This window comes from Seriola lalandi, unplaced genomic scaffold (genome assembly GCF_002814215.2).
Source record: "Seriola lalandi dorsalis isolate HSWRI2012SDOR001 ecotype SW California unplaced genomic scaffold, Sedor1 jcf7180002054169, whole genome shotgun sequence".
Lineage (NCBI taxonomy): Eukaryota > Metazoa > Chordata > Actinopteri > Carangiformes > Carangidae > Seriola > Seriola lalandi.
In genome coordinates, this window is record NW_019524722.1 from 1 (window position 1) to 19,531 (window position 19,531).

Below are 19,531 nucleotides of genomic sequence, written 5' to 3' on the forward strand. Positions count from 1 at the left end.
ACATCAGGAATATATAATCAATATAAGGTTAATTTACCCTTTTATTGTAATAAACTACTTTTCCTTCCATGTGTCTTATTTACCTTTAAACTGGGACATAAAGTATAAATAAATGTTAAAGTTCTGAGATCAGAATAAGAAACGATCCATAACTAGTTTTTGGGTCATTATAAATTTAGAAATTACACAGAAAAAAAATCCTAAGTACTGGTACGAACATAATGAGCTCTCAGTGAATAAAAGAAAAACAATACAAAATAAATAAATGATATTAATAATATAATACTTCATGGTGACAATAATAATGCTTCTCATTTGGTCAGTGTTTGATTTGTTATTTCTTTAGAATACATACAAGGACTCGGCATAAAAAATAATCTAAATTTAAATAAAGAGTTAAGAAACAATTATTATTATTATCATTATGACATTTTGTCCACAACAATTAAATCTTTTTTATTTCTGGCAAATTGAACACAAGGCTTAAGTTTTTACACTTCTCTGCACATTTTCACATGGTTTTTATCACAGTTGCCATGGACAGTTCGTTACGCTTTATATTTGGGACAAATATCAAAAGTAAAAAAAAAAAATACAAGAATTAAAAAAGGGTAAAAACTGTAAAATCATCAAGTTGACCAGTGTTCAATGACAGCATATCGTAGACATACAGTATGTCTCAATCAGATTGAATTAATTTGTCCTTTGTAGTTGTTCTCAACTGTCCATCTATAGGTAATCAAGATTATAGGACGGCATAAATACTGTGTATAATAGAGAAATGAAAAAAAGGTCACAGTAACATATAAAATTTCAGCAATAAATGGACAAAAATAGAGATAAAATATGGAAGATCAAGAGGAAATTTGCTTCTCAGTTCCTTTATCCACTTAGTCATGTGTATACCTGTAAGTCACTTTAATGTAGGTGCCTCATTGATGGGATGCTACAGACAGAGTGTCTCAGTGGTGGTCATGTTGTCCACTGGATAATGCTAACAGCCATGCTCCTTCTCCTCCATACTAGAAGTGGAACTGTGGTGGCTGCTAACGTTGTTGGACACATCTGGGGACATGGAGGACAGCAGGGGGTCAGTTGGGGAAATCGACGACAGGGTGTTGTCCCTTACCAACTCCTTCATTTTACAGGTCCTGGAGTTTCCATAAGGGCCAACATCCCCAGCATCTTCAGGGATCTGGTCAAAGGTGATGGTGCCGTTGTTGAGGTCCAGTGTGGTTGGAGGGGACATGTCGGGGGCCGAGCTGTGCTGGTAGAGATCTGAGGGACAGTCGCCGAGGACGGGCTCCTGTTTAATGGCCCGTGCCATCAACTCTGATGTGCAGACAGATGGAGATGACACCACTGTGAGACCATGAGCCCGGGCCTGGATCTCCAACTCCTTGATGAATAAAGAGATAAACAAAACATGAACCGTCTTATTCAATGCCAAAAATTAAAAATATGCACATCTTCATATATAGTTTTGGGAAAGGTGTTTATTTGTTTTGTCGCCAAGAGTTAGATGGGAAAAATAATACCACGCCCATGTCTGTATGATTAATATGAAGCTACAGACAGCAGGCAGTTCGCTTAGCTTAACATAAAGACTGGGAACAGAGGGAAACAACTACTTTTACTCAGAGGTAAAAAAAAAAAAAAATCTTGCTTGAAAGCACCTCTAAAACTCATCTGTTAAAATGTTATGATTTTGTTTGTTTACATGTTTTTACACAGAGATGATAGTTTGTTGTTTTAAAGGGCACTAAGGGGAATGTGGGTTTGTACAAGTCCGACAAAAGTTGGCTGAAACTCATGTTTTCTGACTGTGTGTGGCAAATCAATCACTCAATAAATCAGACTTTATTTGTGTAGCACTCATACAAAAAATGTAACACAAAGTGCTTTATAGAATAAAAACAATACAGAGCAATAAATAAAGCAATAAATAAAAAATAAAACAATAATAACATGCAGGAAGTGAGGAAACGCTATTGTGAAACACCAAAGGCAAGAAAACAAACATAAAGTAATAAAAAGCAAAAAGAGCAAGGAGATGTTAAAACCAGAAATAAAAAGTAGCATATTAAAATGAAAACAATCCAGAAAATAAAAACAGAATAAATGGACATGCCAGTAAAATAGCATAAATTGTATGAAGGAAAAAGGTAGGTCTTGAATTAGGATTTCTAAAACCACAACATGTCATTTAATTATAAAATACAACATTTGCTCTTTTGTTCAGATTAAACCAACAAGATTAATTATATTAACTAGTGAGCTTTAGAGGTGCTGGTAGGTGGATTTTTTTTCTTTCCTTTGGACAGGCTAGCTGCTTCCTCTGTTTCCAGTCTTCATGCTATGGTAAGCTAACCAGCTGTAGCCTCATGTTAGCGTATGAGATATGAGAGTGGTAATGACCTTCTCATCTAAATCTTGACAAGGAAGCAAACTAGTGCATTTATTGCACTGATTGACTAGTCCGTAAGTGCAAAAAAAATTCATGTCAGTTAAAATATATTAAATAATATATTATATTATATAAATAACAACTTCTTGGTCAAGGCAGATAGAGCCTGCTTCTGAAGTTTTTCCTTGCCACTGTCACCGATTGCTCGCTCATGGTGGGAATCTTTTGATCAGTAACCTGCTCTATATGAAAAGCGCCTTGAGATCACTTCTGGTTTGATTTGATTCTATATAAACAAAAGTTGACTTGACTTGACCTTGACCCTACAATATTAACATGTCATTATATGCTTCTAATTACCTGTGATGTTATGATTCTAACCTTAGCCTCTAGTCGCTGCACAGATTAATTAAATATCCTGAAACTGTTTGAATTAGTGAAGCATTATCTGGGCTCCGTTTACTGAACACCTTTGGTGGTTTGTTCCACTTTTTTCCATGATTTAAAAAATTTTACTTTATTGAACCATTTTGTTACTTCATCTTTTTCGCCGTGTCAGACTGACCCACCTGTATGCGAAGCATCAGATGGCGGTTTGCGTGCTCCAGCTTCCTCTGTCTGCACTCGAGCTCCTTGGCTCTCTGCTGCTCCCGCTGCAGCTTCCTGATATAGTCCACTGAGGCTTTCAGAATGGTGCCCTTATTCCAGCGCATGTCTCTGGGGTATACAGGAGACAAAGATCTACAGTCAGAGTCAGCTGACCATCTGACCAGAACAGCACAGGATTCTTTACGACCCCTCTGAGCAAATGAGCTCTACACTTAGACTTTAAGGACACTTGGACTCATGAAGAGGAGGATGTAAGAAAAACAAAAACAAAGCCGATGAATAGACAGACAAACAGACAGCTGGATGGCCACACTCATTCATACACATAAATACAGAGAAAAAAAAAACTTACGGGTCATTTGACTTGGGTATTAAAGTTCCCAGCTCTTTGATGCGGTCGTTGATATTGAATCTCCGTCTTCGCTCAACTACAGGTTCAGGAGAATAAGCAGTTAGTACAGCAGCCTGGTAAACCAGTCTTTGCAGTATGCATAGCTTTGCAAGCCATGGAATAACTCAATATAATAAATATATATATATATTTTACAAATGTTTTAACATTTTACAACTTATTTTAAATTATAATATTTAAATCAGATTTTAGAAATGTGGGTTATTTTTTTCCCACAGAAATACTACATGCAAAAAGGAAAAGCATAAAAGCTATGAAAATAGCTGAGCTATAAATATTGGATTGGTTGGACTTACTTAAGTTGTGGTTGTCCTTCTTCTGTCTCTCTTTAGCGAGAGCACGAACTTCAGCCTCTGTGAAGCAAAGAGAAATGTGAATGTCAGGGCTTTTGAGAAAACGACATAATTTGATTAAATGGGTAATAAGGCAGCAGGTCTACAAAATGATCGCATCGTAGCATTTGATGTACTGTACAGTAAATCTGTCACCGTTTTCTCATGCTGCATAAACACAGCCGACATGAAATCATTTACACATTCTGAGGGTTACAGCAGAAAACAAAGCTACAATCATCACAATTAGCTTCTCGATTACAGTTTATTCATATTGTGTGCGATTCAGTCATACAAAAAATACTGCAGGTACAGATTGAAAACAGTTTACAAAACATCAGTCATCTTTTTCACTCTTCATTTTGCTTTGCTTACCTACTGGAAAACCCTCTGGCCTTTGATAGTTTTCATACTGGCCACAGGATCCCGGCTTGTCCAGTACTTGCTTCATGCCAGGAGCTGGAGTAATTATTTGGCAAATAATTGACTTAATGGTATCTTGTGCATTTCCAAATTGCACACAATATCGACACTGGCTTACAGTAAAGCTTTCATCTGTACAGTATGATGGAAACGTGTTTTCTTACTCCTTGATTAGACAATAATGTAAAATGCAACTGCAAAAATACTGAATCAGACCTTCAGACAAATTACAAACTTTCCATAGTGTGTGTTTTAATGTGATTTGACTACAAGATGAAGTGAGGTTTATTGCACTTGCTAGTCACAGATAAGCGTACTACATTGACTATCAAGTGATTATACAGTCTGAATTTATAGCTCTCACTTCAACTCAGCCCATATGATGCCTAAGAACAGTAAATAAACAGGGAAAAAAGAATGATCAAGTGTTTCTGTTTGTGGTTTACCTGTGTATTCCCTTTTAATGTTGGGCGGACAGGAGTTGCTGATGGCGAGGCCCGGGAGTGGAAGTCCTTGATTGCCATACACGTCAAGAAGGTTGCCAGACACAGGGAGCTGCAGAGCATAAAACAAAATATCCAATGTGTCGTTATAATAATTATAAGAGCTGAGTACTGTATATTACTTAAGAAATGGACATCATCCCTTTGAAGTCATATTTACAAGATCTATCCTTGAAAAATTACCGGGTTGTTAATTTGGAGTCCTGGGTCCATGAGTCCAAGAACATCTTCATTGTAACTTGACTCCAAGCTAATGATATCATCAATGACGTCATCCATCTGTGTAACATAAAATCACATTTGATTTCATGATTTTAAAAAAAACAAACATATTTTTGATTACAGTTGGTCAGGGTTTCTGAGTTTGATGAAGTCAGTGAGCAAGGCGTACTTCTTTTTCACAGTTGGAGCTGAGGGTGAGCAGGGCCATGGGACTGTTGGGGGCGCTGCTGCCGTGCCCGGGCGGCATGCCGTGCTCAGGGGGCTGGCTGGGGCACTGGCTGCCGGCTTTACCACCCAGGGTGGTGGACAGATACTGCCTCACCTGCTGCCTCTGAGCCTGCTGGATGTGGTACTTGGTGGGATTCTCCAGGTGGGACTGAACCTGCGAAAGCAAGACGTAGACATTTGTAGAGATTTTCAGTTCATTCTTTTATCAAGTCTAGTATATGAAAGTTTTTCTATTAGTAGATTAGAAGACAAGGATTAAAGACCGCAAATAATGGTTAAAAAACATCAATAATCATTTTTTTGCAATCTGTGGAAACGTATTTAAAGGAAACAAAATAACTGTGTGGATATTTATTTGAAATAAACATTTGAATGTGTTCAATTCAAATAAGTAAAACTAAAGATGTGTTTGATTCAGTTTCATGTTAAATGTCAAATCATGAGCTTTGCAGAAGGCATCAAGCTGTATTATGATGACTGGAAACTGAAAACACAATTTTAAAAGCCACCTTTCGAGCCTGACTGCTGTCATGTAATTTGTATAATTATGCTGTAGATTTTGTTGTAGAAATTGTATTCAAACTGATCTTTCTTCTCAAATTACATTTCAAATCTTTAAACTGCACAGGAAAACTACGGACTGATCTCAAACGTACAATGAATATTTTAATGGCGTCATTCTCCCATTGACACTGGCTAACTTTATTTAAGGGAGAGTAAAACTCTCCTCTCCACAAAAGAGACACTGTGAAGCATTTCAGCTGTGTCACATGATCTATGACCAGTTAAAGTCATGCAGCAACTCGACAACTAATGCAGCAAAATACAAACAGTTTTGCATCCACTAGCGTCACTGTGTATCTCCGATAGCATCAACAGCTGCAAACTGTGTTGAGGGAGTGTGACTAACAAAGTCACAGTATGTAATGGCACATAAGTAACTGCTATTTCAAGCATGAGATAGAGATGAAATATTAGCTTTATCTTCAGGTTCTGTCCTAGTCCAAAAATCTGTTGCAGCTTTTCTTTTTTTTTTGGAATAACATATATGAAATTAAAAGAAAAAATCAACCCATCTCACCTGATAGTGGCTGTATTCAAGCATCTCCAACATGTTATTAGAGTGGTAATTAATAAAAACAATCTACATACAGTATATAATCCCTTTATCTTGTTAGCCTACAGTGCGGACGGCAAGCTAGTTTGTGCAAATATGAGAGCAGTCACTAGTCCTGCTTAATTTATCCAGGGCTGAAGGCTCATTAGTTATGCAAGTTAGGAAATGGAGGAGGACACCAAGACTCATCCTCCCACTGCTTTGTTGTTCCAGCTTAACTATGAATTTATGTCTTTATAGAGCCCATTTGACGTCACCACCTCCAGCGCACAAAGGAGTCTTTCTACTGGTTGGCAAGTAGTCTGCGAACTGAAGCTTGCTTAAGGCCAACTAACATTTAATCTTTAGTTCTGCTCATCTAGTATAAAACATTATTTGTTCTGAGCACCAGGAACACAATTGACACCACTGTTTCTCAACAGGCTAGCCATATTAAAACCCAAATGTATGGTGTGTTTACCAACCCACCCATTTTTTTGATTTTTAGAGGTTAACTACATTTAACCGTGAATTGTTACGCAGTCACATTTGAAGAGTAAACAAGGTGAATGGCCTCATTCAGGCTGACAGCATTTTCAGGCTCAGTGGTTCTGAGAAACATATTGAATTTGACTCTTCAGATATGGTTTTGTCCATCTTAGGTCGCATCTCTTTGTACTAGAAAGCGTTTGATATCCACCCTGATAGTTACAGCAGAGTCAATGGGAGTTTATCTCCTCCAGAAGCTTTTTATAGGCTTTATTTTTGTGAATCAGTTGATCATGGCGCCAAGCACAGTCAGTGGTGCACTGCGAGGGGCCCAGAGGGCGTGGTGATTGACTTCTAAAAAAATTTTGCAGTCAGGGATGCGTGGTGGAGCTCCAGTGCTGGTGGAGACAAGAGTGAAATCACGACACATCCGATGATGCGGTTCCCTTCAAAAGTGATGAAAGATGCGCAATTAGAAGGAGGAGGATGAAGGGCTGGAACCGTTAATCAATTCAGCTTGGGAGAGCAGTGGGTTCAGCCGTCAAGAATTGTGATATTATGAGGAAGGAAAGGGACATGCCAAAACATCAATATTTAGACCTACCAAGGACCTTCCATTTGCTCTAATATTTCAAAAAAAAAAAAAAAAGCCCTGACTTGTTTCCCAACTCTGGCTTGAATCACATCCTTACAGACTTGTAGTGGTTTCTCACATGAGGAGAAGAGCCCAGAAAACACTAGCCAGGTCTCCATAAATAGAAGTGAAAAGTCGGCAAAACACAATTGTGAATGGTTTGTGTTCCCACTGAGTGATGTTCTATAAATAAAGCAGGGCTTTCTTTTCTTGCGATATTGTTCAAATTAAACGTGACGATGAAGTTCCAGCATCTGCCTCTCAGTTGGTACTGGCTCCCTGGGGCATGTTACGGCAGGCACCACAACTTGAACGCGAAAAAAGTGTTTCCATTTCAATTATGCGAAACATTGCTTTGTTGAATAGTCTGAAAAACCACCTCACGTGAGCATATCTCTTTTGTTTTTCTTTACTCAGTTTCAAATTGTGCATTAAGCAGCTTAATGGAAACGCACCTACTGTTGTTGTAAATATTGCGTTGTAGTAAATAAAAAAGCAAATGCTTTCTCTTTTCTCTTGTCACTTGAATAAGAAATTCTGAATCTCAGTAATTGTGGGTTCATTTGGTGAAATGAAAATAAATGAATCATGTTCAGGAGTAATACATTAACAAAAGCATGGAAACCAAACATTGAGTTTGTAGCCGTCTGCAGAAAAACTGAGTGCACAAGACAAGGCTTTGGCAAATACATCTGCTTTTACATGAGTGAACTTCTGGTGACGCAAAAGGCTCTTTGTCCATAGAGTACAAACAGTCAGTCCATTTAACTTGAAATCATGCTCTACAAATGTTTAAGCACACAACCATCTGAAATTGTTAATATAAAAGAGAAAAGTCTTTTTTTCCAGTATTATTTAGTCTACAGTCAATATTTTTAAGCCAATTTGATATGATGTATAAACTGAAGTTGCATTCAAGGATAAAAGTAACAATGTCCATAGACAACTGTCTTTTGTTTTTATTTGAAATGTTTATTTAGGACATTTTATTCATAATGACTTGTTTGTTCCAAGCTTACAGCAACACTGGATGAGCTGTGTGTGCCAGCAATACTATCACTGTAGCTTTTTAGGCTGTAATTAATACTCCACAGAGGGATAACATCAATGTCACACCAGAGTCTTTTCCAATTTGGGCTCCCTAATTTAACCGTTGAGTACTTTGCCACATTTATTAATGCAAGTACAAAAAATGCTTTGCTCAACTGAAGCATCGATTATTTACAGTGTTGCAACTTACATTTTGTCACCGTCCATGAAGATATGAATCTGCTTTCATAAGCAGAGCACACAAAGAAGCAAGGGTTGATATACTGCATTGAAAGCCGATTTTATGCTTCTTTATTCACAATGTTGAATTGTAAACTCCCCACCAGAATCCAACATTTACCCAAGGATTTAAGCTGCCTATCACCTTCCTCACGTGTGATGAAGCGTAATCGGCCGTGCGGGTAATTAATGCAAACGTCTGCCGCTGCATCTCGTGTAACGCTGCTGGGACACACAGCATCGCGTCTTTGTCTGGATTATTGGAAACTCACTAGGAGCTGGAGAGGTGAGCACAAACTCAGGGGATGTGCCTCCTGGCTGGACAGAATCAAACAGAGAGGACATTCTTTGTAAACTCATAGTAGAGCGTTTCTTTGTCTCCCCCTTGACAGTGTGGCCTTTTCCCTCAGCCAAACCTTTGGGTTGAAGGAGAACTATTAACAAGGGATGTATTTCATTTATCCCTACAGCAAGCCGAGCTCTCACTTTATTCATAGACTCTTTGTGAGACAGAGGTTTATTACCTTCTCAAGAAGAGCACATGGGTCCATGTTTTAGACTTCTGCCCTGAGGACCAATAACATTTCGAAAGATAGTCGTCACTCCTTGACCCCTGAAAAGAAACAGATCCATTCATATCTCTCAGCCAGCTCCACTCGGTTTCTTACACCCTTGGCAGTCAGCCACACTTGAGGGCATTTCGTCAAAGGAGGACGCTAAACATTTACTGTCTGCTAAAAGTTAATAGGATGGCTACATTAGAGCTACTAGCTACTGAGACGTTTGCTTTCAAATCACATCAAAGGCAACCACTTGTCAATAACGCAAGTGCACAGCGAATGATTTAACAGCCACATGATTCACAAAGAGAGAAATTTCTGGAGTAAAATATTACCTTTCAGTGTCGCCATATGCTCTTATTCTTGGGAGCAATTGAATTCTTAAATGCATGAAAACAGCTACAGCTGATTTGATGGTGCTGCAGAGATTCAGCTTTAGAAAATATTACATCTTCATAGATTTACAAACAAAATAAACCACAAATCTAAAGCAACGTTTATTGAGGCCAATATGTACTCAAAAAGAAGTACGTCATGTTGTCCACCATTAGGTTGGCACATGACGTGTTGATATTTCTTGTGTAAAAATATAAATTTTGGGATTATGGTGGAGCTAGAGGATATATAACAGAAGTCACCATAAGACTCATGTTTCAGGAACAAGGCACAAACCTCATTTTATTAAGGACCCAGACCATCAGTTCTTTGATAACACACACACGCACACACACACACACACACACACACACACACACACACACACACACGCACACAACATCTACACTCATTACACTGGATGCAATAAAACCTGAGTGAGTAAAAAGCTGGTAGCAGTAATTTATCAAAGCACCTGTTCACAAACATTATTTTGAACTGCTTTGATTTTCTGGCTGAGAACCAGCTCCTCCCCCCTCCACCAGTCTTACCAGTCCAGCAATGGATTCACATCATTTACTGTTTTTAAACTTCAGTCTGTTTAAATTTCAGGAATATAACAAATTTTTATTATGGATTATTATTACACAGTAAAAAAAAAAAAAAACTGATAAGAGTATCGATAAAATCCTAATGATGTGACTTCCTCAGGTTATATTTTCTGTCCGACCAAAAGTCCAAAGTCCAGTCATTTCCTCCAATGGCTACTAGAGTCTGGCTCAATCCCCATAGACTCACATGTTAAACTGTCCAACTTTACAGCAGAAATAAACAGCCTGGTAGAAAAAACGGTTTTGGTGTCTATAGCTAATTTCCCCCTTCATGATAACTGTACATGGTGTGAATTATTATATAATTATATATAATTATACAATACATAATTATATAATTCACCTGTTTACATTTTATTAAGACTTAAAAGTTGCATAATTGAGGTTATGGCCTTGCTTTGAGTGACAGGTGGGTGCCATCACAGCTGACTTGCCGCTAGGTGTCTACCCTCTAGCTGTCTGCTGGGAATTACCTCAGTTAATTCAAGTAAAAGAACGTGCTCTTTCATGTGTGTTTGTGGTGTCGATGCCTTTAGGAGGATTTTTTTATGCAAATATCAGATAAATAACTTCACTTGTGCAGTTAATTGACTAACAGAACATGAGCTTTTTGAGGTGAAGGAAATTCTATAATTCTATTTATATGTTATCACTAATTAGGTTTCTGCATCAGCACTCATTATACCTGGCTTCTTAGCTTAGCTCACTAACAAGCTAATTATAGAGGAAATTAAGTAGCCTTAGGTTAGCCTTCAAGCAAGAGAGTTGTGCTAACGATGCAAATGGGACCACATGTTTGCCACAGTTATTGACAAAGCATTGACCGAAGTCTCAGCTTCCGCACACCCCACCTCTTTGCCCATCTTTATATTAGCTGGGAGTTAAGCAGAGTCAGACACTGCCAAGATGGCACCCGCAGAGCAGCCCACTCTGACCATCAAAACTCCTAAACCTATGGATGACATCACAGACACTATTTCCATCTTTATATGTTTTTTTCTCAATACAGGCTGCGGGCATTTCTCTGTGGACTGAGCGTTTCTTTTGTTACAGGTATTCATGTAAAACCTAGACCTGCTTTATAATCAAAATAACACATTGCACAGTGCAAATCTCACTTTCTACAATATGTGGCCTTTAAATTGCATATTTAAAAGTCCAGCTCCATTACAATCCAAAACAGTGATTCACATGGCAGAGAGGTTAAGATTAAGTTCTTTTAACTGCCACCAACTTGTTGCTTCCAGATTCCTGGGTTGTTTTCAGCTGATCTGAATCACAGTGAATAATGCAATGTAATGTTTACTCACTAAGACATTTGGAGTGGCCAACACCAAAACTGCACAAATGTCACATCAAGCAACCTGTTGTGGTGGATCTACTTAGTGTTAGCTGGAGGAATGCTTAGACAACATGACTAATATAGAATAACCTACTATTAAATAAAGTTTTTAAATAAATATAATAAATGTGGTTGGTAAAAGTTTTTTCAGAGTAGAGTCAGTCTCACTGAACCACATGTAAAACAGACTGTAAGACCTGTATCTTTGGTGATTCTGGTTTCTACTGTTCACTCATTAGCATCTGTAGGTGCTAGTAGACAGAAGTAATCTGGTATCAGCATGTGTTCATTTAGACTTCATAGCACTGAATGGTGATATTTACGGCAAGCTAGTGTTTTATTACAGCAGAGCAAATCTGCTTTGAGGGAAATGACAAACTAAAAAGTTGCAAGATCAAGATCACTGGTGAACTTTTTTCCACTGTTACAGATTTAGATCTATGAAGAGGAGACACAGTGTTTGTTCTATAGCAAACAACAGCAGTATGTTTTCTACTCTCATCTCTGATCCCCCACTTCAGCCCACACGTCAGATAAAGAACACGAGACCTATCATTAGTGGAGTTTGTATGGAGTTCGCTGTTGCATAAAACTATAGACTGAACCTCCCTTGTTGGAAACAATTGTGTATAAGGTTTCTGCAAAATGTCAAAAAACTTTTGGACATCTTGGACTTTCGGTGCTACTGGATCTCCGGGGGCATCTCAAAGGATATTAGCATCTTAGCACGTGATGGACTTTCACCAATTCGTAGCAGTGTCACTGTATCGCCTCTAAAGTCGGACCAATAGACCAAAACCATTAGAAACCTGCGTACGATGGACATGAGGTTGGCATGGAGGAATGCAAATCTGCATACATGATGTTTTTGTTTTTTTTACCCGTGGTGAGACCCCTGGTCTCAAATTGAGGGTAATTTGTTATTGTAAAGTTTGGAAAATTCTGAAACACAAGAAAAGTTTTTTTGTCCGTTCAAGCTGTGGTCAACAGTGGTGTGGCGGCAAAGTGCTGAACCAGAGCTTTTCCTGATGGGCTGCAACACAAACAGGGCCGGTGGCTCAATGTGAAAAAAAAAAAGATGAAATATCAAAGAGAGTTAGACAGCAAGCAAGAGGGAGAAAGATAGATGAGGCTGTGAGGCTTTGATGAGCTGATCGGCCCAGCGGAGCCCACTCTGGTTCTATGTGACCGCCATCTTCCTCACGTGTCTCCTTCTCCAGCTAACTACGTTCTGTTCAGTCACCCAGCTTCACCCACACTCTCACTATTCATATGTTTGTATCTTTATCATCATTTAAACACTGAGGCGGCAGTGGACTGTGACTGAGTCGTTTTACATGGTTCAGCTTAAAAAGATACAGAGCTGAGGAAGTTAAAATCCAGAAAAATCCAAATGCTTCCAATAGTTGTGCATCAAGCAGCAATAACTGCAGATAACAGGAGGAGCAGAGCTCCCACTACAGCTCCTAGTAAGTCCGGTATAAACACCAGTCAAGTTTTACAGCACAAGCAGTAAAACATTATTTTAAAAATGTATATTTAGCAGGATAATGTTGTATAGCTTTGTTTTCTGCTCTGGTTTCATGAGAAATTTCAATGCACTAATTTAAGTGTAAAGTCTGTGTCATCAGTTCAGATCTCAGATCTACGTTAGCCAGTAGTGACCAGCATGTGTATTCAAGGTAGCTAGACGCTAGAGTAGTGCTCTTCTTACGATCTTTGCCCAATTGATGAAGCCTATAGAGAAAAGTACATTTGTGCATATTATAAAACAGATACAAAACATTAATGCAACTAAGGAGCCAACATTTAGGCCAAATGTTCATTTTCCAGAAAGTTTAACTGACTGATACCAACAAAGACACTCTCATAGGTCCAAAGTGATAATAGGAGCTGGATTTTAAGATGAATGAGTACTACATGTGCTGATTTCCGCCATCGCCTCAAGGAAGTAGATTTTGCTTTCTTGCCTAATGCCCTTAGTAACAGTTCTCTACAGCAAATAACAGCTACTGTAGCAACAGACCTCTTCATCTAGAGGAGGAGCCTGGGACAAAGAGATGTCTTCTGTGCTCCTTAGCCTGTGGCTAAAGGGTAACATTAGCAAGAATGTAACATCCTCTTCCAAGAATGAGGCACATTGTCCGAGCCGTGTGGGATTAAGAACATGCACTTGCTTAAGTGACAAACAATAAACCTTAATTTAGCAGCTACATAAATACACAAAGCCTGGTTATAATGCCTGGTTATAATGCCTGGTGCAGGGCGATGCACTCTGCCAGTGATGCTCGCTGCAACAGAATTAAAGAGTGAAGCCATTCAAACAACATACTGTACATTTGTACTGTACTGTTATTATTTTTATTATTTTTAATTGGTGCTGCTGTAACACTATTACACCCCAAAATATCACTGTTACCATTACAACCAGACTGACAGTGCTTGAATACAGCTGCTCCTAGTTTCCTAACTCTCTCCTCTCAACCAAACCGATCAAGGCAGATGGCCGTCCACCCCGAGTCCGGTTCTGTCCGAGGTTTCTTCCTGTTAAAAGAGTTTCTCTTCTCCACTGTCGCATGAGTGCTCATGGTGGGAACTGTTGGGCTTCTCTCCGTAATATGTGACCTTACTAAGTAAAGTACCTTGAGATAATGCATGTTATGATTCTGCGATATATTCAAAACCGAGTTGAATTAAATATGTTCCCCACGAGCAGCAAGGGTCAGGTCACAGAGTGCAGCACTATCGTACTTTACACATAACATGGTGTTCTAAAAAACAGAAAGCACAAGTTTGTCAGTGTAAAACAACAAACTGCTAGAGAACTCATGGAGTGGATTTTGAAACTTGTACAGACATGTCTTTCTTTTTGAAAACATTATCTTGAAGAATCAACTGGAAATTTAGAACAGAGCTTTAGGTATACTCTGATGAGTCAGACAAACAAAAGGCTCTCTTAGCTCAGCTTCGGCTCAGTCTGAGACCTCAGAGTTTTCCCCCTGAATATCAAAGAGCACAAACATGTAGCATTATTCAGCTCAATGTGCCTGGAGTTTGAGGAAAAGGTCAGTGTAAACCACTAACGCCTGCACGTGGAGCTGAATCTGATGATTTTTAAAAGTCGGGGTTTTTCAGGGCCATCAATAAATATATGATTGTATTTGATCCCATTAGTGATTATATCCAAAGTCAATCATGATGTCTTTGGGATATATCAATTTTATGCTCTTTGTGCCCTTTAGCATCTTTAATATGTTCATATACTGGACAATAGTTTTAGTATGACTGGAATGGCTGAATGCAAAAGCTGTTGTTATGCATGGACATTTAAAAATTAGAACAGCGAGACTGGTGAGAGTGAACCAAAGAATTAAAGTTGCAGCTGAAACGATTATTAGAGCTCAGGGAGAGTGCAGTCAGGTGATAATTCACCATGAATTTGTTCCCTTCACATTTCATGTAGTAAATATTGATTCATGCAGGTTAAAGTGTTTGGAAACAGTAAAATTCGGGGCGTCGTGTAGCGTAGTGGTTTAAGCAGGCGCCCCATGTGTAGAGGCTACAGTCCTCGTTGCTGTCGGCCCCGGTTCGAATCCTGCACCGGAAGGCCTTTTGCTGCATGTCATTCCCCCTCTCTCTGCCTCCCCGTTTCCTGTCACTCCCCACAGTGCTGTCCATTAAAGGCATAAAAGCCCAAAAAAATATACTTTAAAAAAGAAACAGTAAAATTCTAAATGGCATAGATTTATATTAAGATTGATTTATTTAAGAGTTGATCCAAGCGTGAGAACACCAGGATAGGTTTGTAAGTAAAATACCACAGTCAAGTTAGTCAAGTTCCAAGAGCTGATTATTGATGTGAAAAGAAATTTAAACCTTAGACCTTTCTCACAGCTGCCACTCTGACATGTCAGAGAAGGAAAAGCACAAGTATATCATTACATGCATTCCATGTAGGTGAGCCAGGCCCAGGGCCCTGCTATGTTGCACATGCTCACTCACTCAGTGAGGCGCACTTTTTTTCATGCTATGACAAGTCAAAATGCCTGCTGTGAAAAAAAGTCTATTCATCATTGATTTTTCTAATGGCAATTCAACATTTTTATGACACAGTTTTTTGACTGTTTTGGTCCATAACACAAATTTAGGATTTTTTCTAAACTGCCACTGGTGAAGCTCCTCCACAGTCATTGTTCTATAACAACCCTGATAACATCTAAGACGACACGGATGTACGCACAACTCAGCTCCGAGGATGAACAGTTGCAATACACAGACAAGAAAACTTTCCTAGCTGTAGTGTACCGTGGAAGCAAAAGAAAGGTCCCATTGTGTGAGGTCAACTCTGACTTAACCCCGACCAATAATTTAGTTTTTAAGTTTTTTGTTTGATAGTTCTCGTTGTGATGTGTCTGTGGAGAACTGTGGATCATGGATAAAGCTATAACTTTATAATTGATTATTTTAAATGTAATGTGTTTCTTTTGACTTTGACTGTACTGCACTTTATCTGTGGAGTTTGTCACTTGAGGGTTAGAGGAGATGAGTTTTAAAGGATCTTTCCCCCAGTAAAGCAATACAGGAAATAGATTTTGGACAAAATAGTGCATTATTCACAGTAAAACATGTCTGCAGGGGATCTTTACAGTGCTATGTGATAACTTAACACAGCAGCTGTATATTGTTGCAACAGTAAAAATTCACAACTGCTGTTACTTGTACTTGCTGTCACACTTTTGTTGATGTTAGATGACAAACATATTGCTTGTAGATTATTCTGGATCAAGAAATAAATCAATCAAGTATCTTAAACTAAGATAAATGCTTTGTTATATCCTGTCCAGGTCTACAACACAGATAAAAAAAAAATCTAAACTGTAAATACTTTTTTAAAAAGCTTAAGGGTAAAGACATAGAAATAAATGACTCTATTGTATGGAAACAAAGTTACGCAGATTATCTCTCTGAATTGTTTCTTTCTGCTTGGAACTTGGAGATGCAAAAAGGGTGAGGATGGCAGCTGTGATAGTGACTGGCTTTAGTTTAAACTCTTTTTCTTACAATATTTTTACTGTTAAGGCTGATTTTTTTTATTGTATTTGGAGAACTGAAGGGGGGCTGTGGAGGGAGAGTTGTTGGCAAAGACACTACATGAGGTGAAAGGGGCAGGTGCATGGTTGGTGTTCCTAAAACAATGTTAAAAAAAAAAAAAGTTAATTATTTTAGTTGAATGGCTTATCAACAGCTGCCGCAGTGGCTGTGACACACAGCTCACAGAGGCACTTTAAAAACTTCCACACCTGAATTTCTTTACCACAATTTGCATACAAAAAGTCCAGGCGCTCCTTATAACTGTGACTCAGAACCTGCTGGAGAATCATCACATTTTTTACTTTTCTTCAGTATCAGAGTAATCCAGTGATGCTTGTCTGTATATTCATGGGTACATGGACGAACAGGAACCGCTAATAGCCAATTCGGCACAGTTTTAATGTTGCTAACTTGCCAAAATGTAAATTTAAGCTAAAATCTGAGTTCAAGTTGTAGCCGGCAAGCAACTATTTTTACTTTACTGTCTGTTTACATCCCCCAAAGTTATTGAAAGTGAGAGTGAGAGAGGAGGCTCACTCTGACAGACTTTAATGATTTAATTATCTTGCAATGTATCAATTAATTTCTTTCTTAAATGAGCTCATGTTTGAACATATTTGTTGCTGACTTATGAAGTGAGTGTCTAATAAACGTCTGCCTTCCTTTGCCTTGATCCCTGATCACTTGATTCTCAGAGGGGTCAGAGGTAACCTGGCTAATTAAGGGTCCCTCCTCCCCTTCTGGATAACCTCATCTGAGCTTTATGTTTTCACTTTCATGGTCCAGCAGTTCTGCCTGGTACTTCTAAGCTAATTTTGCCTCGCCTGCACGGTTTTAGGGGGGTCTCTGATAATCCACAGACAGGTTAGGTTCAAACTGTCAAAAAGGGTTTGTCCAGGAAACTGGCATTGTTGTCTAGAAAACGATACAGTATGAGAAAAAGTTCCTCCAAACTGTTTCCCCAAGTAGTTTTCCTGCTTGAGTATTAGTGCAACCGTTCTTACAGAGGAAAAACAGTATAATTATATTCCAGTATAAGCCTTAGAGCATCATCCCACTGCAGTCTAATGTTATTATGAAGAAAAAAAAAACAATATAGTAATTTTCCTTTCTGCACATGGACACAAAACCATGTGAAAATAGAGAGCCATGTACCAAGTGATAGTGTCACAGGAATGGTATAGTGCTAAAAGATTATGTTATTGTACAATCAATAAATACACTGATAATGTCAAAGATGAAAATGGTACTTCATACAAGCTGGCAAGTGATGTCATTCATAACCTTATTTCCATCACACAACAGCAGAGACGTTACACTCATCTTGCAGAACTTATTGGACTTAATGATATCACATGCATATATCTGTGCTAATTGGCAGAAATGAAGATTTCTCATATGGACAGAAAATCATTAAACCGAACAGAGACAACTATATATCAACAGTCTGACAGTTGGAATTTTTTTTCACAGCCATTTGTAATTCCTGTGGAGTTGAAAATTGATAACTGGTCCTGATCTTTATGGCCTAAAAATACAATGATTAAATGTAGTAAAGATGCATTCATCTCAGCTATCTAAAAGATACTGTCTTCCAAAAAAAACATCTTTGTATTCTCATGTGTTATTTGGTCTATTTGGTCACACCAGGAATCAAATGAATGAAAATATGTCAGTATAGTGGAGCAAATAGGATTAAATGAGTTGAATGCCAAATGTCTGGAAACAGGAATTCTGTCAAGAGATAATCCCCCCTATGGATTTAACACAGTCCACTCTCAGAGGACTGTATTTGTCTCTCAGGCACTGACACACATGGAGGAATTCCTGAAGCCAAAGTCCACAATCCTGTTGAATTTCTAATTTAAAGAAATGGAAATTTTGCATGCAATTCAATTTGCAATACCTGGAATCAAGGATACACAAGAGAGCTTCCACTGCTATGTTGTTTACAAAACAATGTCACCTTTCACATCACGGCTCTCACTCACACAGGTGTACCAGACTGCTGGTGGTCTTACCTTGAGAACTTCCATGGGCGACTGGCTCACAGCAGGCCAGCCAGAGGGAGGCGTGACATGGACAGTGAAGGTGTGCTGGTTGCCGTGGCGCTGAAGGTCCCTGGTCCTCCTTTCTCGGTCCTCCCTGCGCTCTTGACCCCGGTGACAGGCAAATACTGGCTGCTCTCCGAGCCGGACCTGTGACGTCACGGGCGGTAGAGGGGGGGGACTCTGGAAGCGTTTGCAGAGGCCATGCAGGTCCGGGGGAGCACTGAAGACCCCAGCCCACCCAAGGGCAAAGAGAAGAGGGAGGAGTTCAACAGACCAGGCTAAACAACATGCTGGTGTGCACAGTCACTGGCATTACTCTGCATTACACTGGCCATCCTGAGCGAGTGAGCAATATGTGGTATTGTAGTGGAGTACAATATGATGATTGAGAGAGAGGGAAGCCAGAGATTCTTTTACTGAGAGTAAGTTATTGTTCTGTGAATGAGAGTGAAAGAAGCAATATGAGAAAGGGGTGTTAAACATCAGCACAGTGCTTCCTACACGTTAGTAATTCAAACTGCCCTGACTGAATATGCGAATAAATGTAAATGTATCCTGAATTACAGTAAAAATCATACTTCATGCCCCATTGAGCTGCATTTAGATTATAACAAGCTGTAAACACTGCACACCAGCAAACAGTTTACACACAGCATTTACTGCACACACTCAGTAGACACTGAGAAACAGCTTGTTAGCTTTCATTTATAGTCATGTTTGTGTCCACCTGAAGTATAAATCCAATAGTGATTCTCCTTTTAGCTCTGCTTTGGTCTCCACTAACTCCTGAGGGAAACATCTGCCTCTTTAGTAGCTCAGTGCTCCACTATTACCACTAGCTAGGTCCAGCTAGATGCTAACTTGAGCCCCTTTTCCA

General features: G+C 38.9%; 1 protein-coding gene across 2 annotated transcripts; it reads right to left on the reverse strand.

Annotated features, from left to right (window-relative positions):
- Positions 1-10: 10 nt before the first annotated feature.
- Positions 11-18,866, reverse strand: LOC111653185 (microphthalmia-associated transcription factor-like). Of its 2 annotated transcripts, none has more exons than XM_087173308.1 (9): positions 18,625-18,866; positions 5,078-5,290; positions 4,870-4,965; positions 4,630-4,738; positions 4,136-4,219; positions 3,725-3,781; positions 3,369-3,444; positions 2,977-3,124; positions 11-1,399 (listed from the first exon to the last, which is right to left on the reverse strand). In XM_087173308.1, exons 1-9 carry the CDS (start codon positions 18,637-18,639, stop codon positions 995-997), a joined length of 1,203 nt encoding a protein of 400 aa, XP_087029434.1. In that variant the 5' UTR covers positions 18,640-18,866; the 3' UTR covers positions 11-994. The 2 variants fall into 2 exon arrangements, with proteins under 2 accessions (XP_087029434.1, XP_023259430.1); XM_023403662.2 differs by lacking the exon at positions 18,625-18,866 and adding an exon at positions 6,218-6,320.
- Positions 18,867-19,531: the final 665 nt, after the last annotated feature.